This window comes from Chlorocebus sabaeus, chromosome 28 (genome assembly GCF_047675955.1).
Source record: "Chlorocebus sabaeus isolate Y175 chromosome 28, mChlSab1.0.hap1, whole genome shotgun sequence".
Lineage (NCBI taxonomy): Eukaryota > Metazoa > Chordata > Mammalia > Primates > Cercopithecidae > Chlorocebus > Chlorocebus sabaeus.
In genome coordinates this window covers 20,979,722-20,997,963 of record NC_132931.1, presented here as the reverse complement: position 1 = coordinate 20,997,963, position 18,242 = coordinate 20,979,722, and the positions used below count along the sequence as shown (strand labels likewise).

The window sequence follows — 18,242 nt, the reverse complement described above, 5'->3', positions numbered from 1 at the left end:
GCTGGGACTACAGACGCCCACCACCACGCCCGGCTAATTTTTTGTATTTTTGGTAGAGATGGGGTTTCACCGTGTTAGCCAGGATGGTCTCGATCTCCTGACCTCGTGATTCGCCCGCCTCAGCCTCCCAAAGTGCTGGGACTACAGGTGTGAGCCAACACACCCAGACGGCTTTTTTTAAAAAAATGAGATAAGATCTCACTCTGTTGTCCAGGCTGGAGTGCAGTGGCATGATCATAGCTCTTGGCAGCCTCAATCTTCCTGGCCCAAGTGATCCTCCCACCCCAGCCTCCTGAGTAGCTGGGATTACAGGTACACCCCATCACACCCAGCTTATTATTTTTTTTTTCTTTTGAGAAGGAGTCTCACTCTGTCGCCTGGGTGGAGTGCAGTGGCACGATCTCAGCTCACTGAAGCCTCCACCCCCCGGGTTCAAGCAATTCTCCTGTCTCAGCCTCCCGAGTAGGTGGGACTACAGGTGTCTGCCAGCATGCCCAGTTAATTTTTGTATTTTTAGTAGAGATGGGGTTTCACCTTGTTGGTCAGGCTGGTCTTGAACTCCTGACCTCAGGTGATCCACCCGCCTTGGCCTCCCAAAGTGCTGGGATTACAGGCGTGAGCCACAGCGCCCGGCCGTAATTCTTTATTTTTTTGTAGAGATGGAGGTCTCACTATGTTGCCCAGGTTGGTCTCAAACTCTTGGGCTCAAGCAATCCTTCCACCTCAGCCTCCCAAGTACCTGGGACTACAGGTGTGAGTCGCTGCATCCAGCTAAGTTTCTATATTTCTTTGTAGTGACGGCGTGTCACTATGTTGCCCAGGTGGCCTTGAATGCCTGGCCTCAAGCGATTCTCCCGTCTCAGCATCCCAAGGCCTGTTTCATTTGTTGTAATATATTGGCCATCCTGTCCTACTGCCCTGCTTCTGTCATCCAGTTTATAGCTATTCGGTCTGGCAGTGTGTCTTGGGAAAGGAGAGAGGTCATGACCCCGCTGGGTATTCACGGAGATGCCACCACAATCCAGGTACTTAACTGCACCAGCACCACAAGGCTCCCTCCTGGTGACCCTTAATAATCACGCCACCCTATCCCTATCCCCTAGAGATCAGTCATCTGTCCCCCATCTCTGTTACTTTATGGATGTCACAAACAATACCACAAAATATCCCTTCGGGACTGGTTTTCATCTACATAATCTTTTAGAGGGTCGTCCAAGTTATTGCATGTAGCAATTGTTTCCATTTCTGAGTCGAATAATTGTCTAATCTCCACATGTGTGAAGATTTTCCTGCTGTCTGCTGCTGATGGTAAGTTTGATTCCATTATTGTCAGAGAAGGCATTCTATGCAAGTCTTTTTTTTCTTTTTGGAGAGGGAGTTTTACTCTTGTTGCCCAGGCTGGAGTGCAATGGCGCAATCTCGGCTCACTTCAACCTCCACCTCCCGGGTTCAAGTGATTCTCCTGCCTCAGCCTCTCGAGTAGCTGGGATTACAGGATGCGCCACCATGCACAGCTAATTTTTTGTATTATAGTAGGGACGGGGTTTCACCATATTGGTCAGGCTGGTCTTGAACTCCTGACCTCAGGTGATCCGCCTGCCTCGGCCTCCCAAAGTGCTGGGATTACAAGTGTGAGCCACCGCACCCGGCCCTCGGTCCAAGTCTTTTACATTTGCTAAGGTTTGCCTTATGGCCCAGGATATGGTCTATCTTGGTCTATGTTCTGAGGACACTAGAAAAGAACGTGAATTCTGTGATTGTTGAGCGGTTTGTTCTATAAACGTCAGTTAGATCCTGTTGGTTGATGGTGTTGCTCTGTTATACCTTGATGACTATCTGCCTAGTTATTCTAGCAGCTGCTGAGTTATGGTCTGAAGTTGTCAAATGCAACAGCAGCTCTCTCTCTTTCTCCTTTCAGTTCTGTCAGTTTCTGCTTTACACATGTTGAAGGTCTGTTGTTTGCTGTATACACATTTGGGATTGCTGTATCTTCCCACTGAGTTCTTTCATCATTATGTAATGTCCCTCTTTTTCCCAAGGAATTTCAACAGCCAATCCTGCTTTTTAAAATTAATATTTACATGATACACTTTTGCCATCCTTTTACTTTCAATCTGCCTATGTTGTGTTTGAAGTGAGCTTCAGCATATTGTAGACATCATATAGTTGGGTCAGGTTTTGTAACCATTTGGCGAACCTCTGTCTTCTAATTGTGTTTAGGCCATTTACATTTAAATTAGTGATATAATAGGGCTTACACTTGCCATTTAATCATCTGTGTTTGTTCTCTCATGCTTTACTGTGGGATACTTGAAGGTTTTTTAGAATTCCACGTTATGTTTTTGAGGATATCACCACATACGTACACAACTCATCAGTCTATCAGTATCTATGATTTACCACCTTGAGGGAGTGTAGAAACCTTCCTTCCACTTAAGTCCCTAACCCTTCTCATTGTTAAATACCTGGCTGTAGATATTTCCTCCACATACATCACACACCACATCAGTGTTGTAATTTTTGCTTCAGCCATCAAATATGATTAAAGAAACTCCTGAGGTGAAAGATGGTCAGTGACATTTACTTCTATTTTTATCCACTCCATTGTTCTCAACTTTCTGGAGGCCCCAGCCCTCTTCTGTTAAAATTATCTTTCTGGGCCAGGCACGGTGGCTCACGCCTGTAATCCCAGCACTTTGGGAGGCCGAGGCAGGCGGATCACCTGAGGTCAGGAGTTCAAGACCAGCCTGACCAACATGGAGAAACCCTGTCACTACTAAAAATAAAAAATGACTCGGGCGTGGTGGCACATACCTGTAATCCCAGCTACTCGGGAGGCTGAGGCAGAAGAATTGCTTGAACCTAGGAGGCGGAGGTTGCGGTGAGCCAAGATCATGCCATTGCACTCCAGCCTGGGCAACAAGAGCAAAACTCCGACTCAAAAAGAAAAAAAATATATATCTTTCTGGTTACAGGGTATCCTTTAGGCATTCCTTAAAGGTAGGTCCGCTAGCAATGAATTCTATTAGTTTGCCTGTCGGAGAATATCTTTACTCCTCCTCCATTCCTGAAGGATAGTTTTGCTGGGTAGAGGGGACTCACAGGCAATAGCTCTTGCCCCTGTACAGTTGAACAATGGCAGGTCACTTCCTTCTGGACTTTTGTGGTTTTGGTTAAGAAATCTGCCTTCGTTCAAACTGGTGTTCCTCTCTAGGCAAGACATCATTTCTTTATGGCGGTTAGTATTTTTCTTCCCTCTGTCTTTAGTTTCCAGGAGTTTAATAGTTTAATTGTGATGTGTCTTACTGTGGGTTTTTGGAGGGCTTATCCCACGAAGGCTTGTTCAGTTCTGGAATCTGTGGATTTATGGTTTTCATTGAATTGGGGGAGTCTTCAGCATTTTTTATTTATTTATTTATTTATTTATTTATTTATTTTTTGAGATGGGAGTCTTGCTCTGTCACCCAGGTTGGAGTGCAGTGGCATGATCTCGGCTTACTGCAACCTCCATCTCCTGGGTTCAGGCAATTCTCATGCCTCAGCCTCCCTGAGTAGCTGGGATTCCAAGTACCCGCCACCGCACCTGGCTAATTTTTTTATTTTTTCGTAGAGATGGGGTTTCACCATGTTGGCCAGGCTGGTTTTGAACTCCTGACCTCAGGTGATTCGCCTGCCTTGGCCTCACAAAGTGCTGGGATTACAGGCATGAGCCACCACGCCTGGCCTGGTTCTTATGAGTGCTTTAAAATTCTTGGCAGATGATTCTAACATGTGACCTATATGGAATTCACATCTGTTACCTTACCATGGTCAGATTGTGGCTTTCCTGGTTCTTGGTATGACAAGTGATTTCCAGATGTATCCTGGACGTTTGGGTTACGATGTTTGCAGACTCCTGGTCCTACTTTAACCTACTTTAGCAGACAGTTGCTCTGTTCAGGTTCAGGGTGTAGATTTCAGCCTATTTTTGCGGCCTGTCATTCTACCAGCAGTTTTGTCTTCAGAGCCCTGGCACTGCCCTCCTGGTCTGCTTTATTCTTCTGGCCTTCCTGGGGCTGCTGCTCATTTCCCATTGGTGGCACCTGCAGGGGTGAAAGGTACCTCCCTGGGCCGCCTGGTGTCACTGGGCTACGTTTTGCTGTGTCAAGACAGAACATGCTCATTCTGGGTCTGTTTGTGCTGTGAGAGGAAGGGCAGACTTCAGGCTCCTCTGACACTACCTGTGCCGTGCAGACTGTCCACTGGAACCACAGTTGCGCAGCACAGGTTAATGCACCTGCAGTGGCTTTAAAATCGGCCCTGAAAGCAGACTGTGGAGTGGAGGTGGTAGCTGCCCTCTGAGTCTCTCTTGGGCGTCCCTTTCCCAGGGCTTTGGCCAGAGAGAGGAGGCTTTCCTTGGAGAATTTCTGTCTGTGCCTGGTGGCTGTTCTGGGCTGCAGGCTTCCCTGGGGACTAGTGCAGGAACGCATGAGAGAAAAAGAAAACCCAGGGGACCCACCACCTTGCTGTTCCTCCAGTCCAGAGGTCTCTAGCCCATCTGTCTTGCTGTCAACTCTGAAGCCCCTTTCCTCGTCGCCTGCTGAGTTATGTGCAGGGTATTTTGCTGTATTTCAATGGGAGGAGCAAGGAAAAGTGAAGTCCCACCACTGTAATTAAAGTGCTTATTATTTCTCGACTTCATGGCTGCCACAGCCTTCCAAGGGCTCCCGACCAATCCGTTCAACAGAAGCCAAAGGGGTCCTTGAAAAATGCAGACTCGACCTTGCCAATGCTCCCACCTTGAAATCCTTAGTCCCCCATGCTTTAGGCCAAAGGCCCCCATGGCCAGGCGCCACCCATCTGCTCATGCCCTGCCTGCTCCCCTGTGAGCAGCGTCAGCCTCCCTCCGTTTGCTACCTGGGGCTGCCATAACAAAGCACCCCAGGCTGGGCGGCTGAACGAGAGAAACTGATTTCTCAAGATCAGGGTGTCAGCAGGGCTGGCTCCTCCTGAGGTCCCCCTTCATGCTCATACTGTGTTCTCCCTGTATGCATGTCTGTCTCCAAAATTTCTCCTTTTATGAGAACAGCAGTCACATTGGATGAGTGCCCAACCTGATGACTTCATCTCACCTCGATCACGTCTACAAAGACCTTGTCTCCAAACGCCTTTTCTCCAAACAGGGTCACATCCTGAGGTATGGGGGGTTAGGACTTCAGCATGTGAATTTTGGGGAGGCACCAGTCAGCCCACACCACCCCCACCTTTCACCTGGCTATGTGATATGGTTTGGCTGTGTCCCCACCCAAATCTCATCTTGAATTGTAGCTCCCACAATTCCCACGTGTTGTGGGAAGGACCCAATGGGAGGTAGCTGAATAATGGGGGTGGGTCTCTCCTGTGCTGTTCTCATGATCGTGAATAAGTCTCACAAGATCTGACGGTTTTATAAGGGGGAGTTTCCCTGTACCAGCTCTCTGTCTCTCTTTGCCTGCTGCCATCCATGTAAGATGTGACTTGCTCCTTCTTGCCTTCGGCCATGATTGTGAAGCCTCCCCAGCCATGTGGAACTCTGAGTCCACTAAACCTTTTCCTGTATAAATTACCCAGTCTCGGCTATGTCTTTATTAGCAGCATGGAAACCAACTAATATACCATGTTTACTTATTCTTCATATTTTGCCTCTGCTACCATTTGTTCAGGGAAGCCTTACAAGTCTAGTTCAACATCTCTTGACACTCATTCTCCCAGGACCACTGTGGTTAAACACATATTAATTTATCTTTCCATTAAGGGCTATCTCATCCTGCAAGATAAGATCTGGGAAAGCAGGGACCGTGGCCAGTTTCTACATCATTGTCATCCTGTCCCATATGTTACAGATAGTGCCTGGTCAAACAAATGCCTGTTGGAGGAAACAATGAATGAAGGAGGTTACTGAATATGCTACATAACGACATTTAATAGGTACTGATGGGCTGGGCGCAGTGGCTCACACCTGTAATCCCAGCATTTTGAGAGGCCGAGGCAGGTGGATCACGAGGTCAGGAGATCGAGACCATCCTGGCTAACACGGTGAAACCCCGTCTCTACTAAAAATACAAAAAAATTAGCCAGGAGTGGTGACGGGCACCTGTAGTCCCAGCTACTAGGGAGGCAGAGGCAGGAGAATGGCGTGAACCTGGGAGGCAGAGCTTGCAGTGAGCGGAGAACGTGCCACGGCACTCCAGCCTGGGCGACAGAGCAAGACTCCATCTCAAAAATAAATAAATAAATAAAGAGGTACTGATGAACAACACCATTTTGCAACACGAAGATCAACAACAAAAAAGAAGGTCAAACTTGAAGTTCAGTCCTAAAATTACACACATTCTGCTTTTAGAAAACACAGTGCACAGTCACAGATGAGAAGTGCCTGGCTAACCAGACCTGGGGACTCCTGGTTTGCAGTGAGTGCTGTCAAATTCCCGTTCCAGGCTGGGCTCACACCAACTCCGCCGCCAAGCTGTTTAGGCACCTCTGTCTCCACTCAAGTCCATACTCAAGGTCACTACTGTGAAACACTGTCCTGCTTTTAATTTCCAAGCTGCCTTGTTATTTCTTGGGAGTAGGCCAAGCTCACTTTAGGAGGAACTTAGTTTACAGTTTAACTTTGAAACAAAGATGATAACAGTCCTTTCCTGAAGCCAACCTCCTTCTTGCCTGGGGACCAGAATGCCTTTGTAAGACTAAGACATGGGCCACAAGATTAGAAATTGTGGTTTGAGTCATGCAGCTAGAAGCCACAAGATCCCAAACCTCCTGGATTGCTCCTTAGGATAGCATCACTATTGTAAACTCTAAGATTGGTGCTCGAGATATTTTTCAGGCTCTGCATTCTGATGCACCAGCTGCCACCACCCACACCCCTAATCTGGCTCAACCAGTTCTGTGATCCCACCCAGGAACAGAAGACAGCAAGAGAATCAACTTCGATGCTCCACTGTTTCATCTCCAACCCGACCAATCAGCACTGCCCTCTCCCTGGCCCCCTACCTGCCTAATTATCCTTAAATGACCCGTCTCAGGAATTTCAGAATCTGCTTTGAGTAATAAAGCTCTGGTGTTGTTTAGCTGGTTTCTGCATGCATTAAACTCTCTATTGAAATTCCCCTGTCTTGATAAATTGGCTCTACCTGGGCAGCGAGTAAGGCGAACCTATTGGGTGGCTACACCTGAGATCAAATCACAGGCTGCACGTGAAGCCCAGACCAGGAACCCGTCTTACACCACAGGGGGGATCCAGTCCACAGAACCAGCGCCCTTCCCTCCTGGAACGGACCTTCCCAAAGCCAGAGGGGCTCTAGACGGCTCAAAAAGGGGTTTCCCGGCTACCCTGGACCGATGCAGGGCACCCAGGTTCCTTCTCCAAGCACTTCAGGCCGCGGGGCAGGCTTCCCTAGGGGCAGGCCCAGGCCTATAGCCCGGGGCCCGCATCCCAGGCGAGCCGCACCCTCCCGAGACCCTTCCCATCTCTGCAATGGGGACAGGGTAAGGCCCAGCAGGCCGGCTGGCGGGGGCTCCTGCGACAGCGCGGGGCAGTAGGTGAGCACGGCGGGACCAGAGCCCAGGCCCACGTGCGCACCTGCGGGGAGGAAGGAGCCCGGCGCCCCGCCCCCAGCGCGGACCGGAAGTGCTGCCGTAATCCGCGCCGAGCGTCGCGAAAGCACCGTTCCCCTTAGTGACCGGCGACGCGAGCAAGATGGCGGCGCCGGGGGTGGCGGAGGCCGTGGCGGCCCCACACCCGGCCGAGGGGGCCGAGACGGCGGAGGCGGCAGAGCTGAGCCGCGCCCTGAGCCGCCTGCTGCCGGGGCTGGAGGCCGACAGCAAACCGGGCCGGCGGCGCGCCTTGGAAGCCCTGCGGCGCGCGCTGGAGGAGCCGGGCCCTGCCGCCGACCCCACCGCTTTCCAGGGCCCCTGGGCGCGCCTGCTGCTGCCGCGCCTGCTGCGCTGCCTGAGCGACCCCGCCGAGGGTTGCCGCGCGCTGGCAGTGCACCTGCTGGGTCTGGGCCTGCGCCGCGCCGCGCGGCCCCGCGATGCCCTGCCGCGCCTGCTGCCCGCGCTCGCCGCGCGCTTGGCCGGCCCCGAGCCCGCGCGCCGCCCGCCCGAGGTCTGCGAGGAGCTGCGCTTGGCGCTTGTGCAGCTGCTGGGTCTGACCGTGGACCTGTGCGGCGCCGCGCTCGCGCCCCACCTGGATGACGCCCTGCGCGCGCTGCGCTGCTCCCTGCTGGACCCCTTCGCCGCCGTGCGCCGCGAGAGCTGCAGCTGCGCCGCCGCCCTGGCGCAGGCCACGCCCGGTGAGCACCCGGGGCCCGGCTCCCACACCCCACACTCTCACCCCCACCTCCACCTCCACGGCCCCTCTCACAACCCCCGCGGCTCGGCCCCTCCCCCCAACATCCTGGCCACCCCCATGCCCCGCGACCCCCACCCGCCTGCCCCAAAGCCCCCCGCCCGGCCCCCTCCTCTCACCACCACTGCGTCTCCTGCCTCACGTCCCGCCACCAACGCGCCCTTCACCCGCTCCCTTGCCCTCTACCCCCACGTACCTGTTGCCTGCGCTGCCACCTGCTCCTGCTTGGCCCTCACTCACCTCACCCCGGTGTCGCCCGCTCCCCGCCTCCACCCTCCACGCCCCAAGCCCCGCCCCTACCTGCCTGCTCCTTGTGCCCCCTCCACCTGCCTATCCTTTGCGGTCCTCCTCTTTGCATCCCGCCGTCCCGCGACCCTCACCGCCTATCTTCCTCCCTGCCTAAGCCCCCTCACCCAGGCCCACGAGCCAGCGCTCCTATCCAGATCCCTGGAAACCACCGCGGCAATTCCTGTTAAGCGGTTTGGGGTGGGGTGTGCCCCGATAGCTGCCCCCTTTCCTTCCCTCTGGGGGCTTGCAGGACTTGCATCCGGTTGAGGAGACGCGCTGAGACTCTGCTCTGGTCATTTCACTTTCTGTCCCATTCATCCTACTCCACTGCCTTCCCTCTCTGGTTTGGACCACTGTCCTAAGTGGAAGGAGGCCGCTTCTCCCCTCCACTTTATAACGTTCCGCATCATTTTTAGAGCTCTGATCTGATTCGGTCGTTCTGTTTCCTTAACTGGCCATTCCTGCAGGGCCTTGCCCTTTCCCTCCTCTGACTGGGATGTGGAATGATAGCAGGCGCCGGCTTCCTGCTGGCAGGAAGGCTTTCCAGAGCGGGGAACACCGATGCTATAAATCCGTGGGCGGTAGGGAGCAGGAAAGCAGTGAGAGATCTGGCCAGCTCAGGCCGTCCCAGTGATATCCCAATGATGGTTTGAATGTAGTGGGAAGTGCAGGGGGTGTCAATAGGAGTAGTAGACCCGAGTTCAGGTTCTTAAAAGATCACTGCAGCTGCGTGGAGAATAGGTTCCAGAAGTAAAGGAAAAGCTGGACTTGGGGAAATGCCGAGATTTCCACGTTGGTTAACTTTGGATTTCACATGGTCCAGAACTCCTGTGGAGCTCGGGGAAGAGCCTTGGGCTGGACACAGCCATTGAGAATTCCTGGCATTTAATGTATTTCTCTTCAGCCCTCAACCACCTCCCTACCCCGTCTGTACATCGGCCCCACGGGTGCTCCTGCGTCCTCCAGGGAGCTCCTCCCGGCCTTGCCACGTTCCCTCCCTGGACCGTAGGTTCCATAGGACAGCACCATGCCCGCCTGTGCCCCTGCCCCAAGCACAGCCTGCCGGGGTATGTGCTCACTGGTTGCTGTGGGGTGAGGGACTGTGCCTCTGCCTGGAGCATCCCCTCATCTCCAGCACCTCTGGCCCTCCTCTCCCCTGGGTAGGGGGCCTCGCCTCTGGCCCCAGTCACACTGGGCAGCGGCAGAGAGGTTGAAGAGCTCACCCAAAGTCTCATTGGAATGGCTGTTTCCCAGACAAGCCCCAAGTAGTGCAGAGCTGAGGCAAGAGGCAGTGTGGATGCCAGAGACCCTTTGGTTCTGGCTTTTTTGTTGTTGTTGTTGTTGTTGTTGTTGTTGTTGGAGACGGAGTTTCACTCTGTCTCCCAGGCTGGAGTGCAATGGGGTGATCTCTGCTCACTGCAACCTCTGCCTCCTGAGTTCAAGCGATTCTCCTGCCTCAGCCTCCCAAGTAGCTGGGATTACAGGCACCTGCCACCTCTTGTTCTGACTTTCTGCAGGGACTTTACAAATAGGAAGTGCAGTGGCTTTGCCTGGAGTGGTTCTGGCCCAGCTTCCTGGAGGAGCCTGGGGTCTGGTCTCAGTTGGGGCTGGGAGTGCGGCCTCCCCGCTGTCCTCTGGGCTCAGCTTCTTTCCTGTGGCCTCCAGTGTCCCCCTCAGGCCTCCCCCTCAGGCCTCCACCTCCAGGTCCAGGCTCTCCCATCTTCAGCCACATTGGGGTTGCACCCCCAGCCTTTCCGTGCTGGTGCCTCTAAGCCCCCTGGGTTGCACAGGTGTCATCAAGGTGGGACACTTGTCCCTAAGCCTCTTCCTGTGCTGGGCGGTACAGAGCTCTGTTTGGCAGCCTGGGTTGTTTACTGTTCCTGCAGCAAGGACCTGGAGGGGAAGAGGAAGGGAGGTGAGGAGCTCACAGGCGGGCAGCTGTCCTCTGGAAGCCCACAGAGCTGGGCGAGGCGTGTGGGAGCAGTTTTGGTAACTGGGGACCTCCCTGGCAAGGTGCGTGGGAGCAGCTCTGGTAACTGGGGGCCTCCCTGTCCCTCAGACCACTTCCACATGCAGTCGGAGTCTCTGATCGGGCCCCTGATGCAGACCATCTCCCACCAGCACTGGAAGGTCCGTGTGGCCGCCATTGAAGCCACAGGTGCGGTGATCCAGTTTGGCAACGGGAAGTCCGTGGACGACGTGCTTTCCCATTTTGCTCAGCGACTGTTTGATGACGTCCCGCAGGTAACTGGTGTTTCTCCTGGACGGTCTGTTCCTCTCTCCACCACAGGCAGGCTGACGTGCTATTTTTAACTAACTCACTTGTTCTTTTTTCAGAATGCTGCATGCACCAAATGTCCTTTCATTATTCCTACTCACAGGATGTTCCTATTCACATCTTGGAAAAACTAGGAGAGCGCTGAACCGTTTTAATGTTTGGTGTTATGAATTCCAAGGGTGTGAGAAAGGATGGCTTGTGTAGTTATTGTCTCTTAGACACGGTGTGTGCTTCAGCAGTTGCAGAAGCTTCCTTAGTGCTCCCATCCAGCAAGATGCACTTTCCTGAAAAGCCACCGTGGTTGGTGAACCTGGCCTGGGAGAAGAGTGCAGTCGGGGTTGGTTTGTTGGGGATAATTATGTTGTTGGGCTTTGGAACCCACCGAGAGACGGCAGGCAGGCAGGCAGGAGTCCTACAGATGGGACTGAGTGTCGGCTTTACTGCTGGCAGAATCTGGCCTGGAGGGCATGTCCTGGATCTGAGGCCCCAGTGACTTGCTAAAACGCCACACACTGTGGCCAGCAGGGAAGCTGAGTGACCTCTGGTCTCTCTGTGTCTGAGTTACCTGTCAGCGTAGTCAGATATGTGATCTTTTGTGTCTGGCTTCTTCACCACGCACGGCTCCAGGTTTCAGCCTTGCAGAGGTACGTTTCCTGATGGGAAATGGCATGAAGATGGTGAGTTGAAGAGTCACTCGGGTATTCTGGGGCCGGAATGGAAGCCCTGACTCGCTCCCTCGTCTGTGCGCTGGGGTCCAGCCGTAGGGCCGGCTGTAGGTGTGACACAGCACCTGCCCAGGATGCCCCTGCTTTGCCTCCATGACCAGGCTTCATTCCCGGGTGCTCTCCGTCCAGCGGCAGTGTGACTGCCTTGGGGCTGTGCGCAGAGACACCGGAGGGCCCTTTCCCACCAGGAGCCTTCGTTCACCCCCTTGGTCTCGTCAGGCCAGCGGAAGTTGAGTCACTATGTATGCTGGCCGGCCCCTCCTGGAGCTGGTGTGGGTTCAGCACCAGGCAGCACAGAGGGCCCCTGAGCACATTAGGCTCTGCCCGGTGGGGAGAAAGTGAGCAGAGTGCGGGGTCAGTGTCCATGCTGCCTGGCACTTGGCAGCAGGCACTTCTGGCAATGACTGAATACTTGGGCTGTGGAGGGCAGTTCAGGGGGCCAGGGCAAGAACAGAGCCCAGTGAGAAGCGCAGGCGGCCGGCTGGTTTTCTCTCCCACCTTCCTTAAGCCTGAGGCAGAGTATGGCCCGCGAGGAACGTGGTGTTTGTGTCATGGGCCAAGTCTTATTCCTCAAAACAGTGTGATGACTCTATGGAGAGCTCTGTGTGCATACTGAAGCTGCATAGCTGATAGCTGTCGGTGTAACCTACCGTCACTGTCTAAAAATACCATCACTGTATCGATAGCTGTCTGTAAATACTGGAACTCTGTGGCACTCTCTGTAAATACTGGAACTCTAGCTAGCTGCAGACGGTGTAACTCAGTGTAACTGTACCGTAACTGTAAAAATACCGTCACTGCGTGTCGATGGCTGTCTATACATGCTATCACTGTATTGGTAGCTATGCATGCACCGCCTACTTTGTTTCAGTAGCTGTTAGAAAGCTGACATCACATCGTTGATCTGAAGCAAGCTTGTCCAACCTGCGGCCCGCGGGCCACGTGCTGCCCAGGACTGCTTTGAATGCCGCCCAGCACCAATTCATAAACTTTCTTAGAATGTTATGAGATTTTTTTGTGATTTTTTTTTTCTTTTAGCTTGTCAGCTATCATTAGTGCTAGTGTTATTTTACATGTGGCCCAAGACAATTCTTCCAGCATGGCCCATTTCTTCCCAGTGGGGTTTGCATCCTATTAGCAGAGACCCTGCACGGCCCTTCATGTGAGTTTCATGTGGAGTCAAGTGCTGCCCCTTTTACTCTGATCAGCCCTGGGACCCCATCCTGGAGCTCACTGTGCGCTCCTTGCAGACACCTCGAGCCCCTCAACAACCCAGGGATTGGAGCCCTGGGACCCCATCCCCTCTGCACAGAAGGTCCTGACTGCCTTCTGACTTGTAGGAAACCTTGCAGCAGCCTGCTAGACTTGGCTTAAATCACTCAACTTCACTGGAAGGGCCCAGAAATAACTATCTCCTCCTTACGAGGCTCAGAGGCCTCAGAGCTCGCTCAGATAGCACAGCCAGGTGAGCCTCAGAGCAAGGTCAGGACGTGGGTGGTCTAGCCGCCCTGGAGCCTTAGGCCCTGGAACGATGGTGTCCGAGGTTGTGGAAACGGGGGTGTCCCAGTGCGGCAGGGGCTACTGCATCTCCCCACGTGCACATGACTGGAGCTCCCAGCCAGGACACTGATGGCATCCAGAACCCCGGCGAGGCAGGCAGGACGGACGTATGGCCGTGCAGTTGTGAAGCACGCCCTGAACAAACTGCCGTGTTCCACCCTTAGGTGGGTGGCTTATGGACTTCACCCTGCAAGGGTGCCCTGGTTGTCACCAGGCCTGCAGTCGGCAGCTGCTCAGCTTTGCTGCAGTTTTCCTGCTCGATGTGTGCCACTGGTGAGACCACCAGACCTGTTCTTGTCCAGAGGACCTTCCGGGAACATCGAATGTTACAGGAGAGGCTGGGGCTGCAAGGACAGCTTTTCAGAGATGAGTCTTTGTCATGTTCCTGCCAAGTACCTGTTTGGCATTTGTATGCCTTTGATAAATGTCTATTCAGATCTGTCCATTTTTAAATCGGGTTATTAGATTTTTTTCTGTTGAGTTTGAGCACCTTATGGATTCTGGTTGTGAGTCCCTTTTCCAATGGGTATTTGTGCAGCTGTTTTTCTCCCATCCTGTGGGTTGTCTCCTCACTGTTGATTGTTTTCTTTGCTGTGCAGAAGCTTTTTAGCTTGGTATGATCCCATTTGCCCATTCCTTCTTTGGTGGCCTGTGCTTTGGGCATTTTACTCAAGAAACCTTTGTCCAGACCATGTCCCAGAGAGTTTCCCCAATGTTTTCTTGTAGTGTGGTTTCGTAGTTTGAAGTCTTAGATTGAGGTCTTTAATCCATTTTGATTTGACTTTTGTACGTGGCGAGAGATAGGGGTCCAGTTTCATTCTTCTGTATATGGATATCCAGTTTTCCCAGCACCATTTATTGAAGAAACTGCCCTTTCCCCAAGGTATGCCCTTAGCACCTTTGTCAAAATGAGTTCTCTGTAAGTGTATGGATTCAATTTCTGGGTTCTCTATTCTGTTCCATCGGTCTGTGTGTCTGTTTTTATCCAGTGCCATGCTGTTTTGATTGCTGTAGTTCTGTAGTATACATTTTTTATGCCAGTGCCATGCTGTTTTGGTCGCTGTAGCTCTGTAGTATAAATTGAAGTCAGGTAATGTGATCCCTCCGGTTTTTTGTTTGTTTGTTTTTGTCGTGTTTTTTGCTCAGGATGGCTTTGGCTCTTCAGGGTCTTTTGAGGTTCCATATAAATTTTAGGATTATTTTTTCTGTTTCTGTGGAGAATGTCATTGGTATTTTGATAGGGATTACATTGAGTCTGTAGATTGCTTTGGGTGGTTTCGACATTTTAACAATATTGATTCTTCAAGTCCATGAACATGGAGTATGTTACCATTTTTTGTGTGTGTCCTCTTCAATTTTCTCACATCAGTGTTTTATAGTTTTCATTGTAGGGATCTTTCACTTCTTTGGTTAAGTTAATTCATAGGTATCTTACTTTGTTTGTAGCTATTGTAAATGGAATTACTTTCTTGATTTCTTTTTCAGATTTGTTCACTGTTGGCATGTAGAAATGCTACTGGTTTTTGTTTGGTGATTTTTGTATCCTGCAACTTTACTGAATTTATCTGTTCTAATTTTTTTTGTGTGGAGTCTTTAGGTTTTTCCAAATGTAAGATTATATCATCTGCAAACAAGGATAATTCTCTTGCTTTTCAATTTAGATTCTCTTTATTTCTCTTCTCTGATTGTTCTAGCTAGTGCTTCCAGTAGTGTGTTGACTAACAGTGGTGAAAGCGAGCATCCTTGTCTTGCTCCAGATTTAGAAGAAAGCCTTTGAGTTTTATCCCCATTCAGTGTGATACTAGCTGTGAGTCTCGTATATGGCTTTTTTTGTGCTGAGGTATTTTCCTTCTATACCCAGTTTTTTGAGGATTTTTATCATGAAGGGATGTTGAATTTTATGCTTTTTCTGCATCAATTGAAATAATGACATAGTTCTTGTCCTTCATTCTGCTGATATGATGTGTCACATTGATGGATTTGTGTATGTTGAGCCATCCTTGCATACCTGGAATAAATCCCACTTGGTCATGATGAATCATCTTTCTAATGTGCTGTTGAAACACTGTCTTGTTGAGGAAATTTTGCATCTGTATTCATCAGGGATATTGTCCTGTAGTTTTCTTTTTTGATTGCATTTTTGTCTGGTTCTGGTATCAGGGTAGTACTGTCCTCATAAATTAAGCTTGGAGGTATTCCTTCCTCTTCTACTTCTTGGAATAGTTTGAGTAGGAGTGACATTAGTTCTTTAAATGTTTGATAAAATTTGGCAGTGAAGTACTGGGTCCCAGGCTCTTCTTTGCTGGGTGGCTTTTTATTGCAGCTTTAATATCATTACTTGTTACTGGTCTGTTCGAGGTTTGGATTTCTTTATGATTGAATCTTGGTAGGTTGTATGTGTCTAGGAATTGATCCATTTCTTCTAGGTTTTCCAATTTGTTGGCATATAGTTGCTCATGGTGTAGTTGCTCACGGTGCAGTTGCTCACGGTGCAGTTGCTCACGGTGCAGTTGCTCACGGTGTCGGTGCTCACAGTGTCGGTGCTCACGGTGCAGTTGCTCACGGTGTCAGTGCTCACGGTGCAGTTGCTCACGGTGCAGTTGCTCACGGTGTCGGTGCTCACGATGCAGTTGCTCACGGTGCAGTTGCTCACAGTGTCGGTGCTCACGGTGTTGGTGCTCACGGTGCAGTTGTTCACGGTGTCGGTGCTCACGGTGCAGTTGCTCACGGTGCAGGTGCTCACGGTGTCGGTGCTCACGGTGCAGGTGCTCACGGTGCCGGTGCTCACGGTGCAGGTGCTCATGTTGCAGGTGCTCATGGTGTCGGTGCTGCTCACCGTGTTGGTGCTGCTCACAGTGTCGGTGCTGCTCACAGTGTCGGTGCTGCTCACGGTGCCGGTGCTCACGGTGCAGGTGCTCACAGTGCTGGTGCTCACGGTGCAGGTGCTCATGGTGTCGGTGCTCATGTTGTAGTTGCTCATGGTGTCAGTGCTCACAGTGTAGTTGCTCATGGTATAGTTGTTCACTGTGTCGTTGCTTATATTGTAGTTGCTTATGGTGTGGTTGCTCGTATCCTAGTTGCTCATGGTGTAGCTGCTCACAGTGTCATTGCTCATGGTGTCGCTGCTCACAATGTTGTTATGGTGTAGTTGATCACAGTCTCTAATGATGCTTTGAATTTCTGTAGTATCAGTTGTGTAATGTCCCCTTTTTGATCTGATTTTATTTACTTGGATCTTTTTCTTAGTCTGGTTAAAGGTGTGTCGATTTTGCTTATGTGTTCCAAAAGCTAACTTTTCATTTTGTCTTTTGTATTTTTTTGTTTCAATTTCATTTATTTCTGCTCTTACTTCTTCTACTAACTTGGGTTTGGTTTGCTCTTGCTTTCCTAGTTCTTTTCGATGCAGCGCTAGGTTGCTCTTTGAAGTTGCCTGCTTTTTGGATGTAGGTGCTGATTGCTGTACGCTTGCCTCTTAGTGCTGCTTTTGTTGTTTTGGCATATTGCGTTTCCATTTTCATTTAAGAATTTTTTAAATTTCCTTCTTAACTTCGTCGTTGACCCACTGGTCATTCAGGAGCGTATTATTTAATTTCCATGTATTTGTATAGTTTCCAAAGTTCTTGTTATTAATTTCAGTGTCCTGTTTTAAGGCTTGTTTTGTGGCCTAACATATGGTCTATCCTTGAGAATGATCCATGTGCTGAGGAGAAGAATGTGTATTATGTAGCTGTTCGATGCAACGTTCTATAAATATCTATTAGGTACATTAGGTCTATAGCGCAGATTAAGTCCGATGTTTCTTTGTTGATTTTGTCTCTGGATTATTTGTCTAATACTGGAAGTGGGGCGTTGAAGCCTCTAGCTGTTACTATGTTGGAGTCTGTCTCAACAGACAATATTTGGTTTATATATCTGGATATTCCAGTGTTGGGTGAATATATATTTAAAGTTATGTCCTCTTGCTGAGTTGACCCCTTTATCATTATATGATGACCTTTTTCTCTTAATATAGTTTTCATCTTGAAATCTGTTTTGTCTGAGTATAGCTATCCCTGCTCTTTTTTTGGTTTCCATTTGTACAGAATATCTTTTTGCATCCCTTTATTTTCAACCTACGTGTGCCTTTTTGGTGACGTGTGTTTCTTGTCGGCAACAGACAGCTGGGTCCTGGTTTTCTTACCCATCCAGCCACTCTGTCTTTTGAATGGAGAGTTTAGTCTGCTTACATTCAATGTTGTTATTAATAAGTAAGGACTTACTCCTGTCGTTTTGTTGTTTTCTGGTTGTTTTGTGGTCTGCTCTTCCTTCCTTCTTGCCTTCCTGTCTTCCTTTTTATGAAGATGATTTTCTCTGTTTTTTTTTCCGTATGTTTTAATTTCTTTTTGTTTTTTGTGTATCTATTGTAGGGTTTTTATTTGAAGTTACCAGGAGGCTTGCAAATAACATAACCCATTATTTTAAACTGATGGCAACTGAACACTGATTGTAAAAACAAACCAGCAGCAAAGCAAAAAATGGATAGAAACTCTACACTTTAATTTTATCCCCTCTGCTTTTTAACTTCTTGTTGTTTTTATATCTTTGTCTTGAAAAGTCATTGTAGTTATTTTTATTTTTATTCGTTTATTTATTTTTATTGCTTTATTTTTGAGATGGAGTCTTGCTCTGTCACCTAGGCTGGAGTGTAATGGTGCCATCTTGGCTCGCTGTAACCTCTACCTCCCGGGTTCAAGCGATTCTCCTGCCTCACCCTGCTGAGTAACTGAGATTACAGGCATCCACCCGGCTAATTTTTGTATTTTTTAGTAGAGACGAGGTTTCACCATATTGGCCAGGCTTGTCTCGAACTCCTGAGCTCAGGTGATCCGCCCGCCTCGGCCTCCTAAAGTGCTGGGATTACAGATGTGAGCCACCGCACCCAGCCAGCTAGTTATTTTTCATGGGCTCATCTTTTAGTCTTTCTACTCAGGATGTGAAGAGTTTACACCCCACAGTTACAGTGTTACAACAGTCTGTGTTT

The 18,242-nt window shown here is 50.2% G+C and overlaps 2 protein-coding genes across 5 annotated transcripts in view; one reads left to right on the top strand and one right to left on the bottom strand.

The window, feature by feature from the left end:
* PRKAR1B (protein kinase cAMP-dependent type I regulatory subunit beta) overlaps positions 1-8,638 on the bottom strand; it is a 182,939-nt gene extending 174,301 nt beyond the window's left edge. Inside the window, exon 1 of one of the 3 annotated variants that reach the window (XM_008018916.3) lies at positions 8,568-8,638. The gene's annotated coding sequence lies outside the window, so the exon portion shown is untranslated. Of the gene's footprint in view, positions 1-8,209; positions 8,302-8,490; positions 8,516-8,567 lie in introns of those variants that run through there. The other 2 variants (XM_073012892.1, XM_008018917.3) reach the window with 2 other exon arrangements.
* Positions 7,686-18,242, top strand: part of DNAAF5 (dynein axonemal assembly factor 5) — a 55,157-nt gene continuing 44,600 nt past the window's right edge. The window contains exons 1-2 of one of the 2 annotated variants that reach the window (XM_073012891.1): positions 7,686-8,315; positions 10,719-10,903. In XM_073012891.1, coding sequence (XP_072868992.1) covers positions 7,721-8,315; positions 10,719-10,903 — 780 coding nt within the window. In that variant the 5' untranslated portion in view covers positions 7,686-7,720. The remainder of the gene's footprint in view (positions 8,316-10,718; positions 10,904-18,242) is intronic. The other variant, XM_008018921.3, reaches the window with a different exon arrangement.